The sequence below is a fragment of the Leucoraja erinacea genome, unplaced genomic scaffold (genome assembly GCF_028641065.1).
Source record: "Leucoraja erinacea ecotype New England unplaced genomic scaffold, Leri_hhj_1 Leri_376S, whole genome shotgun sequence".
Taxonomy (NCBI): Eukaryota; Metazoa; Chordata; class Chondrichthyes; order Rajiformes; family Rajidae; genus Leucoraja; species Leucoraja erinaceus.
The window spans coordinates 45,821-63,666 of NW_026576277.1; the positions used below are offsets into that span (position 1 = coordinate 45,821).

At 44.1% G+C, this 17,846-nt stretch overlaps 1 protein-coding gene across 1 annotated transcript in view; it reads right to left on the reverse strand.

The window, feature by feature from the left end:
* Positions 1-17,846, reverse strand: part of LOC129693648 (MORC family CW-type zinc finger protein 3-like) — a 58,962-nt gene that overhangs the window by 16,759 nt on the left and 24,357 nt on the right. Inside the window, exons 12-15 of the mRNA XM_055630432.1 lie at positions 12,048-12,122; positions 11,719-11,770; positions 10,654-10,734; positions 741-934 (exon numbers count right to left, since the gene is read on the reverse strand). Coding sequence (XP_055486407.1) covers positions 741-934; positions 10,654-10,734; positions 11,719-11,770; positions 12,048-12,122 — 402 coding nt within the window. The remainder of the gene's footprint in view (positions 1-740; positions 935-10,653; positions 10,735-11,718; positions 11,771-12,047; positions 12,123-17,846) is intronic.

Below are 17,846 nucleotides of genomic sequence, written 5' to 3' on the forward strand. Positions count from 1 at the left end.
TATATATCTTTTCTTTTAGTTTTATTCTATCCCTAACTTCTCTTGTCAGCCACAGTTGTCTTCTACTCCCCTTAGAATCATTCTTCCATTTTGGAACAAAATGATCCTGCGTCTTCTGAATTATGCCCAGAAATTCCTGCCATTGCTGTTCCACCGTCATTCCTGCTAGGATCCCTTTCCAGTCAACCTTGGCCAGCTCCTCCCTCATGCCCTCATAGTCCCCTTCTCTTCTCCCTTTTTAAACTTTGTCCTATTATTTCTGGAGACTTCCGTGACCTTTCCTGCACTCTCTTTCCTGATAACTCCACGCATACTCTTCCATGTTGTTAAGTCCACCTCCCGACCATTATTTAGTTTAAACCTACCCGTGCAGCGGGTGAGAGGGGAATGATTTAATAAGAACCCGAGCGGCAACCTTTTGCACGCTGTGGGTGATATGTACATTGGACGAGCTGCCGGAGGAAGTAGTTGAGGCAGGTAATAACAACTACTAAAAGACACTTGAACATGTATATGGATAAGAAAGGTTTACAGGGATAAGGACCTAATGAGATGCTTAGATAGGCATCTTGGTTGATAAGGATGAGAAAGTATTGTTTCCATTTTGTATGACTGTTCGCATTAATAAGGGGAGTTAAATGTAACTGGACCAGAAAAATGCCATTGAAAACAGTACTTGGGTTTTACTCTACAGCTATGAAATGTCCTATGATATGAACAGCATTCAAAATGTGACTAACCTTTCACCATCAGTTGATATTTGTGGAGACGACAGTGATTTGACATCCATAATTTTAGGACTACTTAAAGGAGAGACAGAAGCAAGAGATGAAGTGCCTTCCATTTCTCCACTAACCACACAGACTTTGATCTTTGGTATACTCGAAGATACTCCAGCAGTTTCCGGAGAATCCTTTTGCCCAGGCACTTGAAGCTGAACATTGTGCAAGACAAATACAAAGACAAATATATTATGAGAACACTATCAACCACGTATTTAACATCAGATTAACTGCTGCCTTAACATCTATTAAATAAAATAATAGATGTAACTTTTATATCAATTCTACCATTAAATTAAAAAACAGAGTTCAAATTTAACCACATCTGAAATTGGCAGAAGTCTTCAAATCCAGCCTCAGTTTAATGACAGGCCAAGTGAAACAGGATGCCACAATGTTGGAAGGCAGTGTTCAATCCTTTGCATATGATTGTTAACAGGTCGATATGATAACTATTGTAATAAGTCCCATGTTAATTAACAACATACAAATAGATCAACTGACCCCAAATAAAAGCAGTACAACCGTTTTCTCCATGAGCTATCTTTTACAAGTCAAGGATTCTACTAGTTTTCTCCAGCTGGTTTATTGGTTCAAGTACAACAGACTTACATAGAAACATAGAAACATAGAAATTAGGTGCAGGAGTAGGCCATTCGGCCCTTCGAGCCTGCACCGCCATTTAATATGATCATGGCTGATCATCCAACTCAGTATCCTGTACCTGCCTTTTCTCCATACCCTCTGATCCCCTTGGCCACAAGGGCCACATCTAACTCCCTCTTAAATATAGCCAATGAACTGGCCTCAACTACCCTCTGTGGCAGAGAGTTCCAGAGATTCACCACTCTCTGTGTGAAAAAAGTTCTCCTCATCTCGGTTTTAAAGGATTTCCCCCTTATCCTTAAGCTGTGACCCCTTGTCCTGGACTTCCCCAACATCGGGAACAATCTTCCTGCATCTAGCCTGTCCAACCCCTTAAGAATTTTGTAAGTTTCTATAAGATCCCCTCTCAATCTCCTAAACTCTAGAGAGTATAAACCAAGTCTATCCAGTCTTTCTTCATAAGACAGTCCTGACATCCCAGGAATCAGTCTGGTGAACCTTCTCTGCACTCCCTCTATGGCAATAATGTCCTTCCTCAGATTTGGAGACCAAAACTGCACGCAATACTCCAGGTGTGGTCTCACCAAGACCCTATACAACTGCAGTAGAACCTCCCTGCTCCTATACTCAAATCCTCTTGCTATGAAAGCCAACATGCCATTCGCTTTCTTTACTGCCTGCTGCACCTGCATGCCTACCTTCAATGACTGGTGTACCATGACACCCAGGTCTCGCTGCATCTCCCCCTTTCCCAATCGGCCACCGTTTAGATAATAATCTGCTTTCCCGTTTTTGCCACCAAAATGGATAACCTCACATTTATCCACATTAAACTGCATCTGCCAAACATTTGCCCACTCACCCAGCCTATCCAAGTCACCTTGCAGTCTCCTAGCATCCTCCTCACACCTAACACTGCCCCCCAGCTTAGTGTCATCCGCAAACTTGGAAATATTGCCTTCAATTCCCTCATCCAGATCATTAATATATATTGTAAATAGCTGGGGTCCCAGTACTGAGCCTTGCGGTACCCCACTAGTCACTGCCTGCCATTGTGAAAAGGACCCGTTTACTCCTACTCTTTGCTTCCTGTTTGCCAGCCAGTTCTCTATCCACATCAATACTGAACCCCCAATGCCTTGTGCTTTAAGTTTGTATACTAATCTCTTATGTGGGACCTTGTCGAAAGCCTTCTGGAAGTCCAGATACACCACATCCACTGGTTCTCCCCTATCCACGCTACTAGTTACATCCTCGAAAAATTCTATAAGATTCGTCAGACATGATTTACCTTTCGTAAATCCATGCTGACTTTGTCCAATGATTTCACCACTTTCTAAATGTGCTGCTATCCCATCTTTAATAACTGACTCTAGCAGTTTCCCCACTACCGATGTTAGGCTAACTGGTCTGTAATTCCCCGTTTTCTCTCTCCCTCCCTTCTTAAAAAGTGGGGTTACGTTTGCTACCCGCCAATCCTCTGGAACTACTCCAGAATCTAAGGAGTTTTGAAAGATTATTACTAATGCATCCACTATTTCTGGAGCTACTTCCTTAAGTACTCTGGGATGCAGCCTATCTGGCCCTGGGGATTTATCGGCCTTTAATCCATTCAATTTACCCAACACCACTTCCCGACTAACCTGGATTTCACTCAATTCCTCCACCTCCTTTGACCCGCGGGCCCCTGCTATTTCCGGCAGATCATTTATGTCTTCCTTAGTGAAGACGGAACCAAAGTAGTTATTCATTTGGTCCGCCATATCCTGGTTCCCCATGATCAACTCACCTGTTTCTGACTGCAAGGGACCTACATTTGTTTTAACTAATCTCTTTCTTTTCACATATCTATAAAAACCTTTGCAGTCAGTTTTTATGTTCCCTGCCAGTTTTCTTTCATAATCCATTTTTCCTTTCCTAATTAAGCCCTTCGTCCTCCTCTGCTGGTCTCTGAATTTCTCCCAGTCCTCCGGTATGCTGCTTTTTCTGGCTAGTTTGTACGCATCATCCTTTGCTTTGATACTATCCCTGATTTCCCTTGTTATCCATGGATGCACCACCTTCCCTGATTTATTCTTTTGCCAAACTGGGATGAACAATTTTTGTAGTTCATCCATGCAGTCTTTAAATGCCTTCCATTGCATATCCACCATCAACCCTTTTAGAATTAATTGCCAGTCAATCTTGGCCAATTCACGTCTCATACCCTCAAAGTTACCTTTCTTTAAGTTCAAAACCATTGTTTCTGAATTAACAATGTCACTCTCCATCCTAATGAAGAACTCAACCATATTATGGTCACTCTTGCCCAAGGGGCCACGCACAACAAGACTACTAACTAACCCTTCCTCATTACTCAATACCCAGTCTAAAATAGCCAGCTCTCTCGTTGGTTCCTCTACATGTTGGTTTAGATAACTATCCCGCATACATTCCAAGAAATCCTCTTCCTCAGCACCCCTGCCAGTTTGATTCACCCAATCTATATGTAGATTGAAGTCACCCATTATAACTGCTTTGCCTTTGTCGCAAGCATTTCTAATTTCCTGTTTGATGCCATCCCCAACTTCACTACTACTGTTAGGTGGCCTGTACACAACACCCACCAGCGTTTTCTGCCCCTTATTGTTTCGCAGCTCTACCCATACCGATTCCACATCCTCCAAACTAATGTCCTTCCTTTCCATTGCGTTAATCTCCTCTCTAACCAGCAACACTACCCCACCTCCTTTTCCTTTCTCTCTATCCCTCCTGAATATTGAATATCCCGGGATGTTCAGCTCCCAGCCTTGGTCACCCTGGAGCCATGTCTCCGTGATCCCAACTATATCATAATCATTAATCCCCTAGGAAAATCTGACCACGCTGCTATTTTCCTGTTGCCAGAGTATAAACAGAGGATAGTTCGGGAAGCAGTAGAGACGAGGGACGTAAAGCGGTGGTCCGACCAGTCAGAGGCCATGCTGCAAGACGCACTGAGTGATGTCAACTGGAATATGTTCGAAGCAAGTTCCAGTGACGTCAGTGAGTTCGCGGAAGCAGTCATGGACTTCATCGCAACAATAACCGACAACATCGTCCCCACGGTAAGGGTAAGCACCTTCCCGAACCAAAAACCCTGGGTAGACAGGTCTGTTCGTGTGGCCTTGAATGCTCGTACCGCTGCCTACAACTCGGGCTTGGCATCAGGAAACATGGACGTCTACAAGGCAGAGTCCTACCGACTGCGAAGGGCGGTGAAGGACGCAAAGAGAAGGTACAGGGACAAGATGGAGTTACAGATGGAGCAGCAGGACACCAGAAGCCTGTGGCAGGGGCTACGGATTGTAACCAACTACCGAAGCACCGCTCCCTCATCCGCATGTGCCGGCACCTCCCTAGCTGACGACCTGAACTCCTTCTACGCTCGTTTCGAGAGGGGCAACACCACTCCAGGTCTGCCGACTATCGACAATACTGCCAGCGGGCTGGCTACTGAAGCTGAAGGGAGGAATATGCACACATTCTCGCTGTCCGAGCACGACGTGAGGAGGGCACTGACACGGGTGAACACAAGAAAAGCTGCAGGCCCCGATGGCATCCCGGGGCGAGTACTCAAGTCCTGTGCTACGCAGCTAGCTCCAGTGCTCACTACATTATTCAACCTCTCCCTGGACAAGTCCGTGGTCCCTGCCTGCTTCAAAAAATCCATCATCGTACCGGTACCAAAAAATGCCTCCCCAGCCTGCCTGAATGACTACCGTCCGGTGGCCCTTACCTCGGTAGTCATGAAATGCTTTGAGAGGCTGGTGAAGAAATCACATCTGCGCCTTCCTCCCTCGGAACATGGACCCGTTGCAGTTTGCATACCGTCCGAACAGGTCCACGGACGATGCGGTCTCCCAGGTCTTGCACACCGCTCTCTCCCATCTGGACAGCCAGAAGGGGGGCTACGTGAGGATGCTGTTCATAGACTACAGTTCAGCCTTCAACACGATAGTCCCCACCAGACTGGCCGGGAAGCTACTGGAATTGGGGCTCAACACCTCCCTGTGTGCCTGGGTCCTGGACTTTCTCACCGCCAGGCCCCAGGTAGTCAAGATGGGAGGGAACACATCGAAGTCCCTCACCCTGAGCACAGGATCGCCCCAGGGTTGCGTCCTCAGCCCCCTATTGTACTCCCTGTACACACATGACTGTGTGGCTAGGTTCAGCACCAATTCAATAATTAAGTTTGCTGATGACACTGTGGTGGTGGGCCTGATCTCAGACAATGATGAGAGGGCCTACCGGGAGGAGGTGGCTGATCTAGCACTCTGGTGCCAGGAGAACAGCCTCCTCTTGAACATCAAAAAAACGAAGGAGCTGATCATGGACTTTAGGAGGGCACATCATCCGAGGACGTACACTCCATTGAGTATAAATGGTGATCCTGTGGATAGGGTGAACTGTTTTAAATATCTGGGAGTCCACATCTCTGAGGATATGACATGGTCATCACACGCCTCAGCACTGGTGAGTAAGGCAAGGCAGCGCCTTTACCACCTCAGGCAATTGCGGAAATTCAGAGTGTCTCTGAGGATCCTCCAGTGCTTCTACGCAGCAGCGGTGGAAAGCATCTTGTCCGGGAACATTACCATCTGGTTCGGGAATTGCTCTGCCAAGGACAAGAAGGCTCTGCAGAGAGTAGTGCATTCGGCCGAACGCACTATGGGAACTTCACTCACCCCCCTGCAGGAACTATACAACAAGAGGTGCAACTCCAGAGCAAACAAAATTATGAGAGACCTCTTCCACCCCTGCAACAGACTGTTCCAGCCGCTGCGGTCAGGCAAACGCCTCCGTTGCCATGCAGTGAGAACGGAGAGGCTGAGAAGAAGTTTCTTCCCAGAGGCAATTCGGACTGTAAACGCCTTTCTCACCAGGGACTAACTGTACAGAACGTTTTTCCTTCTATTATTTATTACGTAAAATAATATGTGTGTTATGATTGTGTTTATAATTTGTTTGGTTGTTTTGTTGTTCCGCGAGCATTGCCACTTTCATTTCACTGCACATCTCGTATGTGTATGTGACAAATAAACTTGACTTGACTTGACTTGACTATCTGCACGTTCAACTCATCCACCTTATTACGAATACTCCTTGCATTGAGACACAAAGCCTTCAGGCTTGTTTTTACAACGCTCTTACCCCTTATACAATTATGTTGAAAAGTGGCCCTTTTTGATTTTTGCCCTGGTTTTGTCTGCCTGCCACTTTTACTTTTCACCTTGCTACCTATTGCTTCTACCTTCATTTTACACCCCCCTGGCCCTCTGCTCTTGTACCCATCCCCCTGCCACATTAGTTTAAATCCTCCCCGACAGCAGTAGCAAACACCCCCCCAAGGACATTGGTTCCATTCCAGTCCAGGTGCAGACCGTCCTGTTTGTACTGGTCCCACCTCCCCCAGAACTGGTTCCAATGCCCTAAAAATTTGAATCCCTCCCCCTTGCACCATTTTTCAAGCCACGTATTCATCTGCAATATCCTCCTATTTCTGCTCTGACTGGCCCGTGGTACTGGTAGTAATCCAGAGATTATTACCTTTGAGGTCCTACTTTTAAGCTTATCTCCTAGCTCCCTAAATTCATCCTTTAGGACCTCATCCCTTTTTTTACCTATATCGTTGGTGCCAATATGCACCACGACAACTGGCTGTTCACCCTCCCCCTCCAGAATGTTCTAAGACTTGAGGACTTAAACATTCAAAGACCATTCAATGTTGAACTGAGAATGTACTATACCAATAACAAAGATCTGCAGATGCTAGTGTACCAAAGAAAGGCACAAAATGCAGATCATTCTTATTTAACATGGCATAGGAACTGGTCATTCACACCATGCAAGCTCTTTGCCGAGTAGAAACAAGGAACGGCAAATGCTAGTTTACAAAAAAGGAGAGTGCTGGAGTAAGTAACTCAGCTGGAGGGTCAGGCAGCGTCTGGAGAAAATTGATAGGTGACATTCTGGGTCGGGACCACCTTTCAGACTGATTGAAGAGAGAGCGGAAAATAAAGCTGGGAAAGAGTAGCAGCAGAACAAATAGGCTGTGGGCCGAGCATCAAAAATGTGTCTAGAAATCAATTTTGTGACCCATGTCTCGGAACTACATGAAATTTTGCACAGATTTATATAAAATATAATTGATAAGGAAGTCATAACTCGTCAGTGCCAAAAGTTGCACAGTAATTAAACTAAATAGAAAATGTGGTTAAAAAAGTAACCGCCATCGAGTGTCCAATGCACATATTACACCATGGGGAGCCTATTTCCGTGTTGCAGTCTATTAAAACCATATATTATTATTATCTAGCTATATAACTAAAAGTGCTCTTGCATTTCATAAAGGTGTTGATAAGAGGTTTATCACCTATGGCGGCACAGTGGTGCAGCGGTAAAGTTGTTGCCTTACAGTATCAGAGACCCGGGTTCGATCCGGACCACGGGTGCCATCTGCACGGAGTTTGTGCATTCTTCCCGTGACTTGTGTTGGTTTTCTCCGGGCACTCCGGTTTCCTCCCACACTCCAAAGATGTACAGGTATGCAGGTTAATTGGTTTTGGTAAAATTGTAAATTGTCCCTAGTGTGTGTCGGATAGCGTGGACTCAGTGGGCCAAAGGACCTGTTTCCACGCTAAACTGAACTAAAAACTAAACTGTGGTTCAGTTCTCTTGTTGGACAGCAACCAGTTACAGATTATTCATCTAGTTCCATTTAATCGGAAAAGATGTGGTAATCCTTGGATTAACTGAAGACAAGCAACATAGAAAGTTCTTGCAACCGACTTCAGCAACCAAAACAGCAAGGATTATGGATTATGGCAAAAATCAAGAGACTGCCGCCTATTTTGTGTGGAATTAGTTGATCTTCCCAAAGTTGGCAGTCAGGATACAACCAAAGGTCCTCCATGACCTTGGTGAAATTAAATGAGTATTCCCACTTTCTGCTGAAATAAGATTCTAACTGCCTGCAAAGGACTTTATGGATGAATAGCACATGCTCAAATATTCAGGATCACACCGAAAAAAAAGAGCACATTGGAGATACAGCTATAACCAAGCAAGAATTTACACATTACTAAGTGGGACCCGTTCGGTCCCATGTCCACACGGGAGGGCTGGTCCCCCTATACAATATTCCACCTCTCCACCAATTCCAATATTGGTGGCCAATATTGGTGGCCAGTGGGGAGAGGGGGCTAGTATGGGTGTTGTTGGCTGCAGGGACTACTGGTCTCCAGAGGGCTAGTATGGACATTGTGGGCCAAATGGATTCTTGGGGTGGCAGCTCAGTCCCTCAAGCCCAATGTGCTGGCAGCTCACTCATGGCTGGTGGGCAGGCAGTTGACTCATGGCTATTCCTTGAAATTCCATTTCAAGCAGAGTGCAGGGCCACCAAATTCACATCCATTTTCCTACCATTTCAAGCAGGGTATTGTATTGTATTGTATTCAAATTTATTGTCATTGTCTCAATTTGAGACAACGAAATGAATTTCCCTTACAGGCAGTATCATAAAAATTTTTTTTTTTAAATCACAAATAAATAAATAAATAAATAATAAATAAGAGAACATATTAGAAATAAAATTGAAATTGAATTTAAAAAAAAGCACAAACACAGAAAGTCCACGACACAACATAACATAAATGGCACCAAGGTGAGGATGGCACCATAGTCCAGACAGCCTCCCCTCCGTGTTCATCCGTGGTCGGGGCCTTCATCCGTGGTGCAAGGCCACCAAATTCAAGTGCAGTTTCATACCACTTCAAGCAGGGTGCAAGGCCACCAAATTCAAGTGCAGTTGCATACCATTTCATGCAGGGTGCACGGCCACCACATTCAAATGCAGTTTCCAACTATTTCAAGCAGGGTGAAATCACCATAAAACCGCACAAAACATCACACTCACAGTTCAGTAGACATTCAGTGTGTTCAGTTCATTCACAGCTCAGACAGAGTCGTGACCTCTCCCTCCCCCATTATGCAGAGACTGAGCCACACCCACACTTCCGGGTTTTATAATCCCTCCCCCCGGAAAAGGTGTGGCTTTCATGGCGTGATTGACAGGAGAGAGATTCTCAACATTTTTTAAAACACTAATAACACTTTTGTTTTTCATTGATGGGAAGAATACTCTGCACCTGATGAGCAGAGGGGGACTGAGTAAGATGGCCAAAAATCACAGCCGTAAGTGGTAGCGTTTTATCTAAAATCAATATAGTGCAAACAGGATTTAAGGTACACAAAAAAGCTGGAGAAACTCAGCGGGTGCAGCAGCATCTATGGAGCGAAGGAAATAGGCAACGTTTCGGGCCGAAACCCTTCTTCAGACTGATCGGGGGCGGGGGTGGACGGGGACAAGAAAGGAAAAAGGAGGAGGAGCCCGAAGGCTGGGGGATGGGAGGAGACAGCTGGGGGACTGAGGAAAGGGAGGAGACAGCAAGGACTAACAAAATTGGGAGAATTCGATGTTCATGCCCCCACAAACAGGAAGTTGTCAAGTTTAGACAAACAACCATTTGCAGGCAGTGCCTTTTCAATTCAACCCAACCCCCCCCCAAACAACCATTTGCAGGCAATGCCTTTTCACTTCAACCCCATCCCCCCAAACAACCGTTTGCAGGCAGTGCCTTTTCACTTCAACCCCATCCCAAAAAACCGTTCGCAGGCAGTGCCTTTTCACTTCAACACAAACCCCCCCAAGCAACCATTTGCAGGCAATGCCTTTTCACTTCAATCCAAATCCCCCAAACAGCCATTTGCAGGCAGTGCCTTTTTACTTCAACACAAACCCCCCCCAAACACCCATTTGCAGGCAGTGCCTTTTTACTTCAAACCAACCATATTTTCATTCTCAAACCACATTAAGGGCACTCACAGTTGAGTAGACATGTATTCAGTGTTATTCAGAGCTCAGACACGTGACACTCTGGCTTCCTCCATCTTGCAGAGACTGAGTGAGGCACACCACTTCCTGGTTTTATAGTCACTCCCCCTCCCTCCAGCAGGGGCAGCAGAGAGAATGGCAAATTATTTTAAAATATTAATATCTCTGATTTTTCATCGATGGGAAAAATCCTCTGGTCCAGGAAGGCGTAGGGGGGCTCTGAGCAAGGTGGCCAAAAATGATGGCCGTAGGTGGCGGCGTTCTCTCGGAAATCACACCACAGCGAGCCAAAAGCGGTCAAGATCAGACTTTTAGTAATATAGATATATATTAAATATTCAATGGCCATACCCGTGCATGTAACCTCTTCTGTTCCTTTAGAAGAGCGTTAGCTTCCCGACCATAATTCAGAATTATTTTCTGTAGGTTTAGCTGTGAATCGAAAAGCAATAACATCATTAACTTTATAATCTTGTTCCATTTAAAACCTCTATTTAGTTTAATTTCTTCTCATTCATTGCTGCTCATAGCTGTTCCTTAAATTGGCTGTATGGTTTCTTAAGGACCACTTTCAATAATGAAACAAGATTATCAATAAATGGTTAAATGGTTCAGTATATAATGGTCACATCCACACTCCAGCAAACATCATCAAAAATTAACGCACAAGCATCTTGAGATATAAAAATATGGTGTGTTGGGTCTCTTGAAGAGCATTAAAGCAGATAAGTCCCTGGAGCCTGATGGATCTATCATAAGTTATTGGGTGAAACAACAGAGGAGAGAATGTTGGGCCTTTGAAACGATCTTTGTATTCTCTTTAGTTCCAATTGAAATTCTGGAGGACTGGAAATATGGGTAATTCAGGAAATTATAGGCCAGTGAGTCTCATATCAATGGTAGGGATTCTCATTGATAGGATTAACTTGCATTTGAAAGAGTATGGTCTAATTCGGGACAGTCAACATGGCTTTGTGCAGCACAGTCCATGTCTTACAAACTAGATGAGGTTTTGTTTTCTGAGGAATTTAAGGAACAAGATTGATGAAGATAGGGCAGTGGATGTTGTCTGCATGGATTTTAACAAGGGGCCTATGACAAGGTTCCCTGTGGTAGGCTGATCCAGAAGACTAAGATCTATGATGACTTGGTAGTTTGAAGTCAGGATGGGCTTACCCATAGACAACAGAAGTTAATGGTGGAAGGGTGTTATTCTGACTGATGTTTGTGATCTGTGGTGTTCTGCACAGATCAGTGCTGGAACCCCTGTTGCTTGTCATTTTTATTCTTATATATAATTAATTGGACAAAAACCCAGATGGGTTGGAAAGAAATGGCAGAGTTGCAGACAGTGAAGAAGGCTGTCAAAGGATACAGGTTGGAAGTTGATAAGACTCGTACAATAGGTTATCTGACCTGATTGGTTTTATCCACAATTTGTCGAGTTTTTCCACTTTTCTTCTGTTCTCTGGAATACACAGAAGTATGTTACATATCTTTTAATACTTAGGTAATAATTGAAATTTCACAGCGAGTCAGGCAGCATCTCTGGAGACATGGAAGGGTGACATTTCAGGTCGGGATCTAGACAGAAGGTGGAGCCCAACTCGAAACGTTATCCATCCATGTCTCCCAGAGATGCTGCCTGACCTGCTGAGTTACTCCAGCACTTTGTGTTTTTTTGTAAGCCAGCATCTGCAGTTCCTTGTGTCAACCTTAATCTTTCATCAATGAGAGGAACTTACTGCTTTTTACGTTTTTTCGAATAACTGGGGCCATCGTCAGTATCATCTTCAGGTTCCTCTGGGACACTGCATTTGCTAACGATGTAAAAACAGGGAACAAAAGTAAATTAAAGAGTAATAAAAGAGTAAAGATAAATTACAGTGTATACAGAAACTGAAAGAAGAGTTGTCATGTTATGATGTTACAGTGACTGAGCTCATGCAAAGCAATGACATACCTTCCGATTTTGGATGCCGACTGTTTTATGCAAACTATGTTTAGTTTAGACTTCTAACAGAGCGCCCTCCATAATGTTTGGGACAAAGACCCATCATTTATTTGCCTCTGTACTGCACAATTTGTGATTTGTAATAAAAAAAAATCATGTGGTTAAAGTGCACATTGTCAGATTTTATTAAAGGTCATTTAAAAAAAACCATTTTGGTTTCACCATGTAGAAATTACAGCTGTGTTTATACATAGTCCCCCAATTTCAGGGCACCATTTTTTTTTAAGACAACTTTCAACTATGTATCTACTTGTAACTAACTCTGTGAATTGTTTAAAGAACAATGAATACACAAAAACTTGTGTTAGTTGTAATCACTTTCAAAACCACTTCCTAAACAATAAGATATAGACACAAAATGCTGGAGCACCATCTCTGGATAGATGGAATGGGTGACGTTTCAGGTCGAGACCTTTCTTCAGGGGAGAGGGAGATACATAAATAAGGAAGTGCAAGGTGTGAATACGAGACTTCAAAATAGATGAGATCAAGGAAAATGCAGAATAGATCATTGTTAGCTAGGAAAAGGTGAAGACAAAGCAAACTGATAAAATTTTAATCTGTTCAGCCTGGTCAGAGAACTTGGAAGGGGAAGGGATGTACAGAGAGGGAAAGCATGGGTTAGTTGGAGTTAGAGAAGTCAATATTCATACCACTCTGACAGTGGAGGAGGCCTAGGACAGAAAGGTCAATGTGGGATGGGAGGGGGTGGCAAAGTGTTTAGCAACCGGGATGTAAATCCTGACCAAAACAGAACCAAAATTTAGCAAAAAAATCATGTATTGTAAGGCCATTTTGGTCAAGTCAGTGTGTCTGTATGTAATAAGACAAGCTGCCGAATGGTGCCAGTAAGTCTAGGTCCCAGATCAATGTTACAGTTAAGAAATGTATGAGTATCTCTTCAATTGACAGAATGAATTAGATTTTTGCAGAGGACCTCCAAAGAAGTGTAAAATGCATGTAAATTGATTGGATTACTGCAACTGGACCCAGAGCCAAAATGAATAATATTAGGATTATCAGAACATAGCACAAACTTAACGATGTCAGAGACAATTTATTGATTACAGTTTAATAACTGCGTAAAAATTAATACTAAAATTTTGGAAAAAACCAGCAGCCCCCACAATTAAAATGTGGATTACGGAAATGACTGAGATCTTGCATTTGGAAAAAATGAGTTTGTCTTAATTGACAAACCAGAATTATTTGTTAGAATATGGTCTCCATTTATTGATTTTTTGGAAAAGTGAACTGGTTCACTTTTGGTAACACAAAATCAGGGTTGAAACACGAGTTTGGGATTGGATGAATAGTTATACTCAACATTTCCTGGATCTAACTCCACAATTGGACATCCGGTGGCACTGTTGCGAGCTGCCTCCGCCTTCAGTCCAGCATCTTTTTGTTTTTTTGTTAGGTTTGAAGAGCGGTTTTTTGTGGGGTTTTTAATGTCTTTATGTGGGGGAACAGGGTCCAGCAGCAGCGCAGTGTTGGATACATCGCGGTGCGGGCGATGCCTTACCGGGGATCGCCGTTTGGAGCTCCGGAGCGCTGGGCCTGCTGCACCGACATCACGAAGCTGTGGTTCGCGGAGCTCCCAACTCGGGCGACGTTGACCAACATCGTGGAGTCCTGTGACTCCGCCCGGCTGGGCCTGTGGACTTCGGGAGCCGCGGACTCCGGTGGGAGGTGGCTGATCTGGAGGTCCGGGCCGCTGAGGATGTTCTCCGTCGGGGTTCCATCGTTCCCGGCGAGAGGGCCTGAGCATCGGGCCGCCCGTGGCGGCGACTGCGGGTGCTCGGGAGGCCCCGACCACGGGTGAACATCTGGGAAGATCGGCGGGCAGGCTGGCTGGACTATGGTACCTTCCTTAACTTTGGTGCCGCTGTGGGGTTATGTTGTGTCGTGGACTTCTATGTTTGTGCTTTTTAAAACAAAAAATGTTTCATTTATTTATTATTTATTTTTTATGTTACTTGACCGTAAGGAAAATCCATTTCGTTGTCTCTTATGAGATAATGACAATAAAATGAATACAAATACAATCTTGTTATTGGTAGTTTCCTTTTGCATCGCCTCTTTTTCTCATTCTTTATAAAAATTGAAGCTATGTAAGAAATCTGTAATTAAATTGTCGCTTACTATTATTTGTATACATGCTTCTAATTTAAAAAAAATAATAATAATTTTTAATAATTGTAAATATTGTAAATAATGTTGCGAGACAGTTACTCTGCTGTTTGTTGATCGGCCAAAGTGTTAAGCCTTGGCAGGTTTGTTTGATTTCCAGGGTAAATGTTGCATTATTCAGTTAAATTAGCTTCCTTCCGGAAGCTTCTCCTAGAAACCATGTATGGGAGACTAATTGGTTTGGGGAACTGGCAATAATGTACTGATGAAATGAATGTTTGATTGGATTGTAAGGAGGCCACCCCTATGTAGGTCGGCCCCTCAATGTTCGTGGACCTATAAAAGGTGGCTCCATCTTAGATCTAGGTGGATCTTCTGGAGAAATGCTTGGGACTGCGTGACCTTTTGGTGTGTGTCTGCTTGCACGAGGCTGATGGGCTGGGCCAGGCAGAGACAAGGATCGAATCCGCGATGGTTTAGGTGTCATATAGGGGGATTTGCTGTTCAATCTAAAAATAAAGTTTGGTTGTTCCAGTGCTCGAGTTTTTTTGCCTGAACTAGACTGGGGGGTAAGCTTGAGAAGACCATATTTACATTGGGGGCTCATCCGGGATCTCAACGGACCCCCAAACACAAGCTTGCGATTAAGGGTATTGAACTGTTCCCGATCACGAGTGCAGAAATCGGCGCCAAGGTGCGTTTTTCGCATCTGTTTTCGTCACCTCGCTAGTCGGAGCAGATCGATAATTCACGGGCTTGGGAAAGGGTCCCGACGAGATCGTAAAACAGTCTAGCAAGCACTGAGGGCAAAAGTGCCTTTGGGGTTAGAGGCTCTGCTAGTGTTAGGTTAAAGGCCCTCTCCTTTTTGTTAAAGGCCCATAAAACTTGGTCATAGCTAGTAGCTGCAGCTGGTGATAAAAAACAAAAAAATAATTCCATATAAAAAAAATAAAACTAGAGGTTTGAGGACCTGCCCAGATCAGGTATCCAATTGAGTGGATATTTCAAGATGACCTGGCTGTTAAGCGGCTAAGCACTGCGCCGCTGCTGGGGGTGCAGATTGGAAGCGCGCTCCAAATATCGGCATCGACTGCCAGCCTGAAGAGGTTAAACGCTGACACCCAGTGCCAAGCACGTGGAAAGCAAGAAGCCTTTTTGACAGGGTGAGTCTATGTTGGTTTAAGTCCACGCCTGTTTGAGGTATTCAGATCCCAGAAAGGATGGGGGAAGAACCCTCGTAAAGGTATCGGGCACTCGGTGGTTAGAGTATAGGATTGGTTGAAAATACCCTAATTCAAGAATTCTATATCTGAACAAATTTGAATTAGAATCGAGTTATGCACTAAAAAGCTAATTGGTCAGATCAGAGCGAGTTGAAATTCTTCGATTTGAAATTGCCTAATAGAACCTCGCATTGAGGTGCTGGACTATAATATAAAGTGTGCACATATTGTCAGATTAATCTGTGTATGTATAAAACTTCAAAGTGTGTATAAAGTTTGTGTAAAATCGATTCCGAATCGTGGCTGATCAACCAGGAGTTTGTACCCCCTCTGATTGATTGTTGATTGGTACCTGATAGCGAAGAGTAACTGAGAGAGGGAAAGTCATTTTTAGTAAAGAGTAAGACTGGGGTAAAAGTGGGTTAAAGTGAATATATAAGAATTTGGCTTGTTTGGGATCTTAGAGCGGAGCAAGAACTTAGAGCGGAGCAAGATGGCCCACTCCTGCGAAATCCAATGGACTGACGTTCAGTACGCACCGGAGCGTAACTTGCATCATTTCAGTAAACCCGACCCAACTTCAGTTATGCCACTCGTAGTGTAATGAGCGTGCTGGAGTTAATCAGCGGATTTGGCAGCATCCCTGGAGAAAAGGACTGGGTGATATTTGGTCGACTTTTACGATAGCTGCCATGATGTCATCCTTCGCCCTGCTCCTGGTCTCGGCCCGCACCGATCTACGTGTGTGCGTGCGTCGAGCGAACACGCGGATAGACGTACAAAAGCAAAGATCATAGAGCAGCATAGGTGATATTTCGGGTCGAGACCCTTCTTCAGTGACAGTCAAGGGAAAGGGAAACTGAAGATATAGGCATATCTTTCATTCATTTGTCCTTATTTGATGTATTTTGAGTGGGAGAAACTGCTGCTAAAAAGTATATTTAAATATTAAGCAACTTAATCTGGGAGATTGAGGATTCTTCCAGAACTGTTTACAGATTGGGAGTTGGATGAGTGGTTGTGAATGAGACAAAACTGATAAGAGAGTTGAATAGAGCGATTGAACAGAGCAATTGAATAGAATGATGGAATAGTAGATTGGAAAGATTGATTGTGCAATTGTTTGAGAAAGGTGTGAGACTGTTAGAGCTTTGGAGACATTGGCTATTGTTCGGGGGCGATCTTGGTAGCCTCGGAGACTGAAAAGGAGGAGTGAATTATTGAAGAGGTGCGAGTGAGTGAAATTTGTCTGTATTGTTTCTATTGTGCAAGGACATGGGGATTAGCCTGAAGGATATAGCTATCACTTCTGAAAGCCCATTACAAATAATATGTAACGAATTACCCTCAGAAAGCCGAAAGGTTACAACATTTTTCGGGAAAGTTAAATAAAGAGTTAGGAAGTGAATTATGGCCGATGGGTGGCCTGAAGTCCGTGATGGGGATAAGGTACATAGAGAAAATTATCCGGTAGTGTGGAGATAGCGAAGAAGGAAATGAACTTAGTTATGGAGAATGTTTTATATACGGAGAGGAAAGTGATTAAAGAAGTTGTTAGTCTAACAAATTGGAAGAGCGCTGTGGTTAGCGTAGACCTTGAGGGGAAGGAAGCCCAGTATTTAAAAGGATGGGTAGACTTTTTTGGTACAGAGACACAGCCTTCCTCTCAGCCCTCTCACGTTCCTAATCCTAAAGTACCTTGTACAGCTTGTGAGCAGGGCACTTGAGTGGAGTCAGCAGCATCTTTGTCTCCACCCACTAAATTTAAACCTGTAACGGAGACATTGGAAAAGGATTCTCTAGCACCGATTGCTTCACTGGCAAAGGATAGCGTAGTGGCTCAGGGAGCTAGAAGGAAGATTCCTTGTAAGCCGGTGCCAGAACAAATGAAATGAACAGCAGGAGAAGTTAAGGAATCACTTATAAAATATAAGGATCCCTTTAGCGAAGGAAGCAGTGTTTGAGGGTGAGACAATAGCAGGCTATAAGACAGCCCATCCTGATATCGCCAAAATCATGGAAGTGGAACAAATTCCCCGTAGGCTATTTCCTGTTAGGAAAGTGCCTACTCCTACTTTTGATTTGGATAGTGCAGTGGGTGCAGACCATCCCCGGGCTACAGACGCCCCCACTCCAGCGAAGCCCAGTTCAACAATGACCATGAATGAAAACCC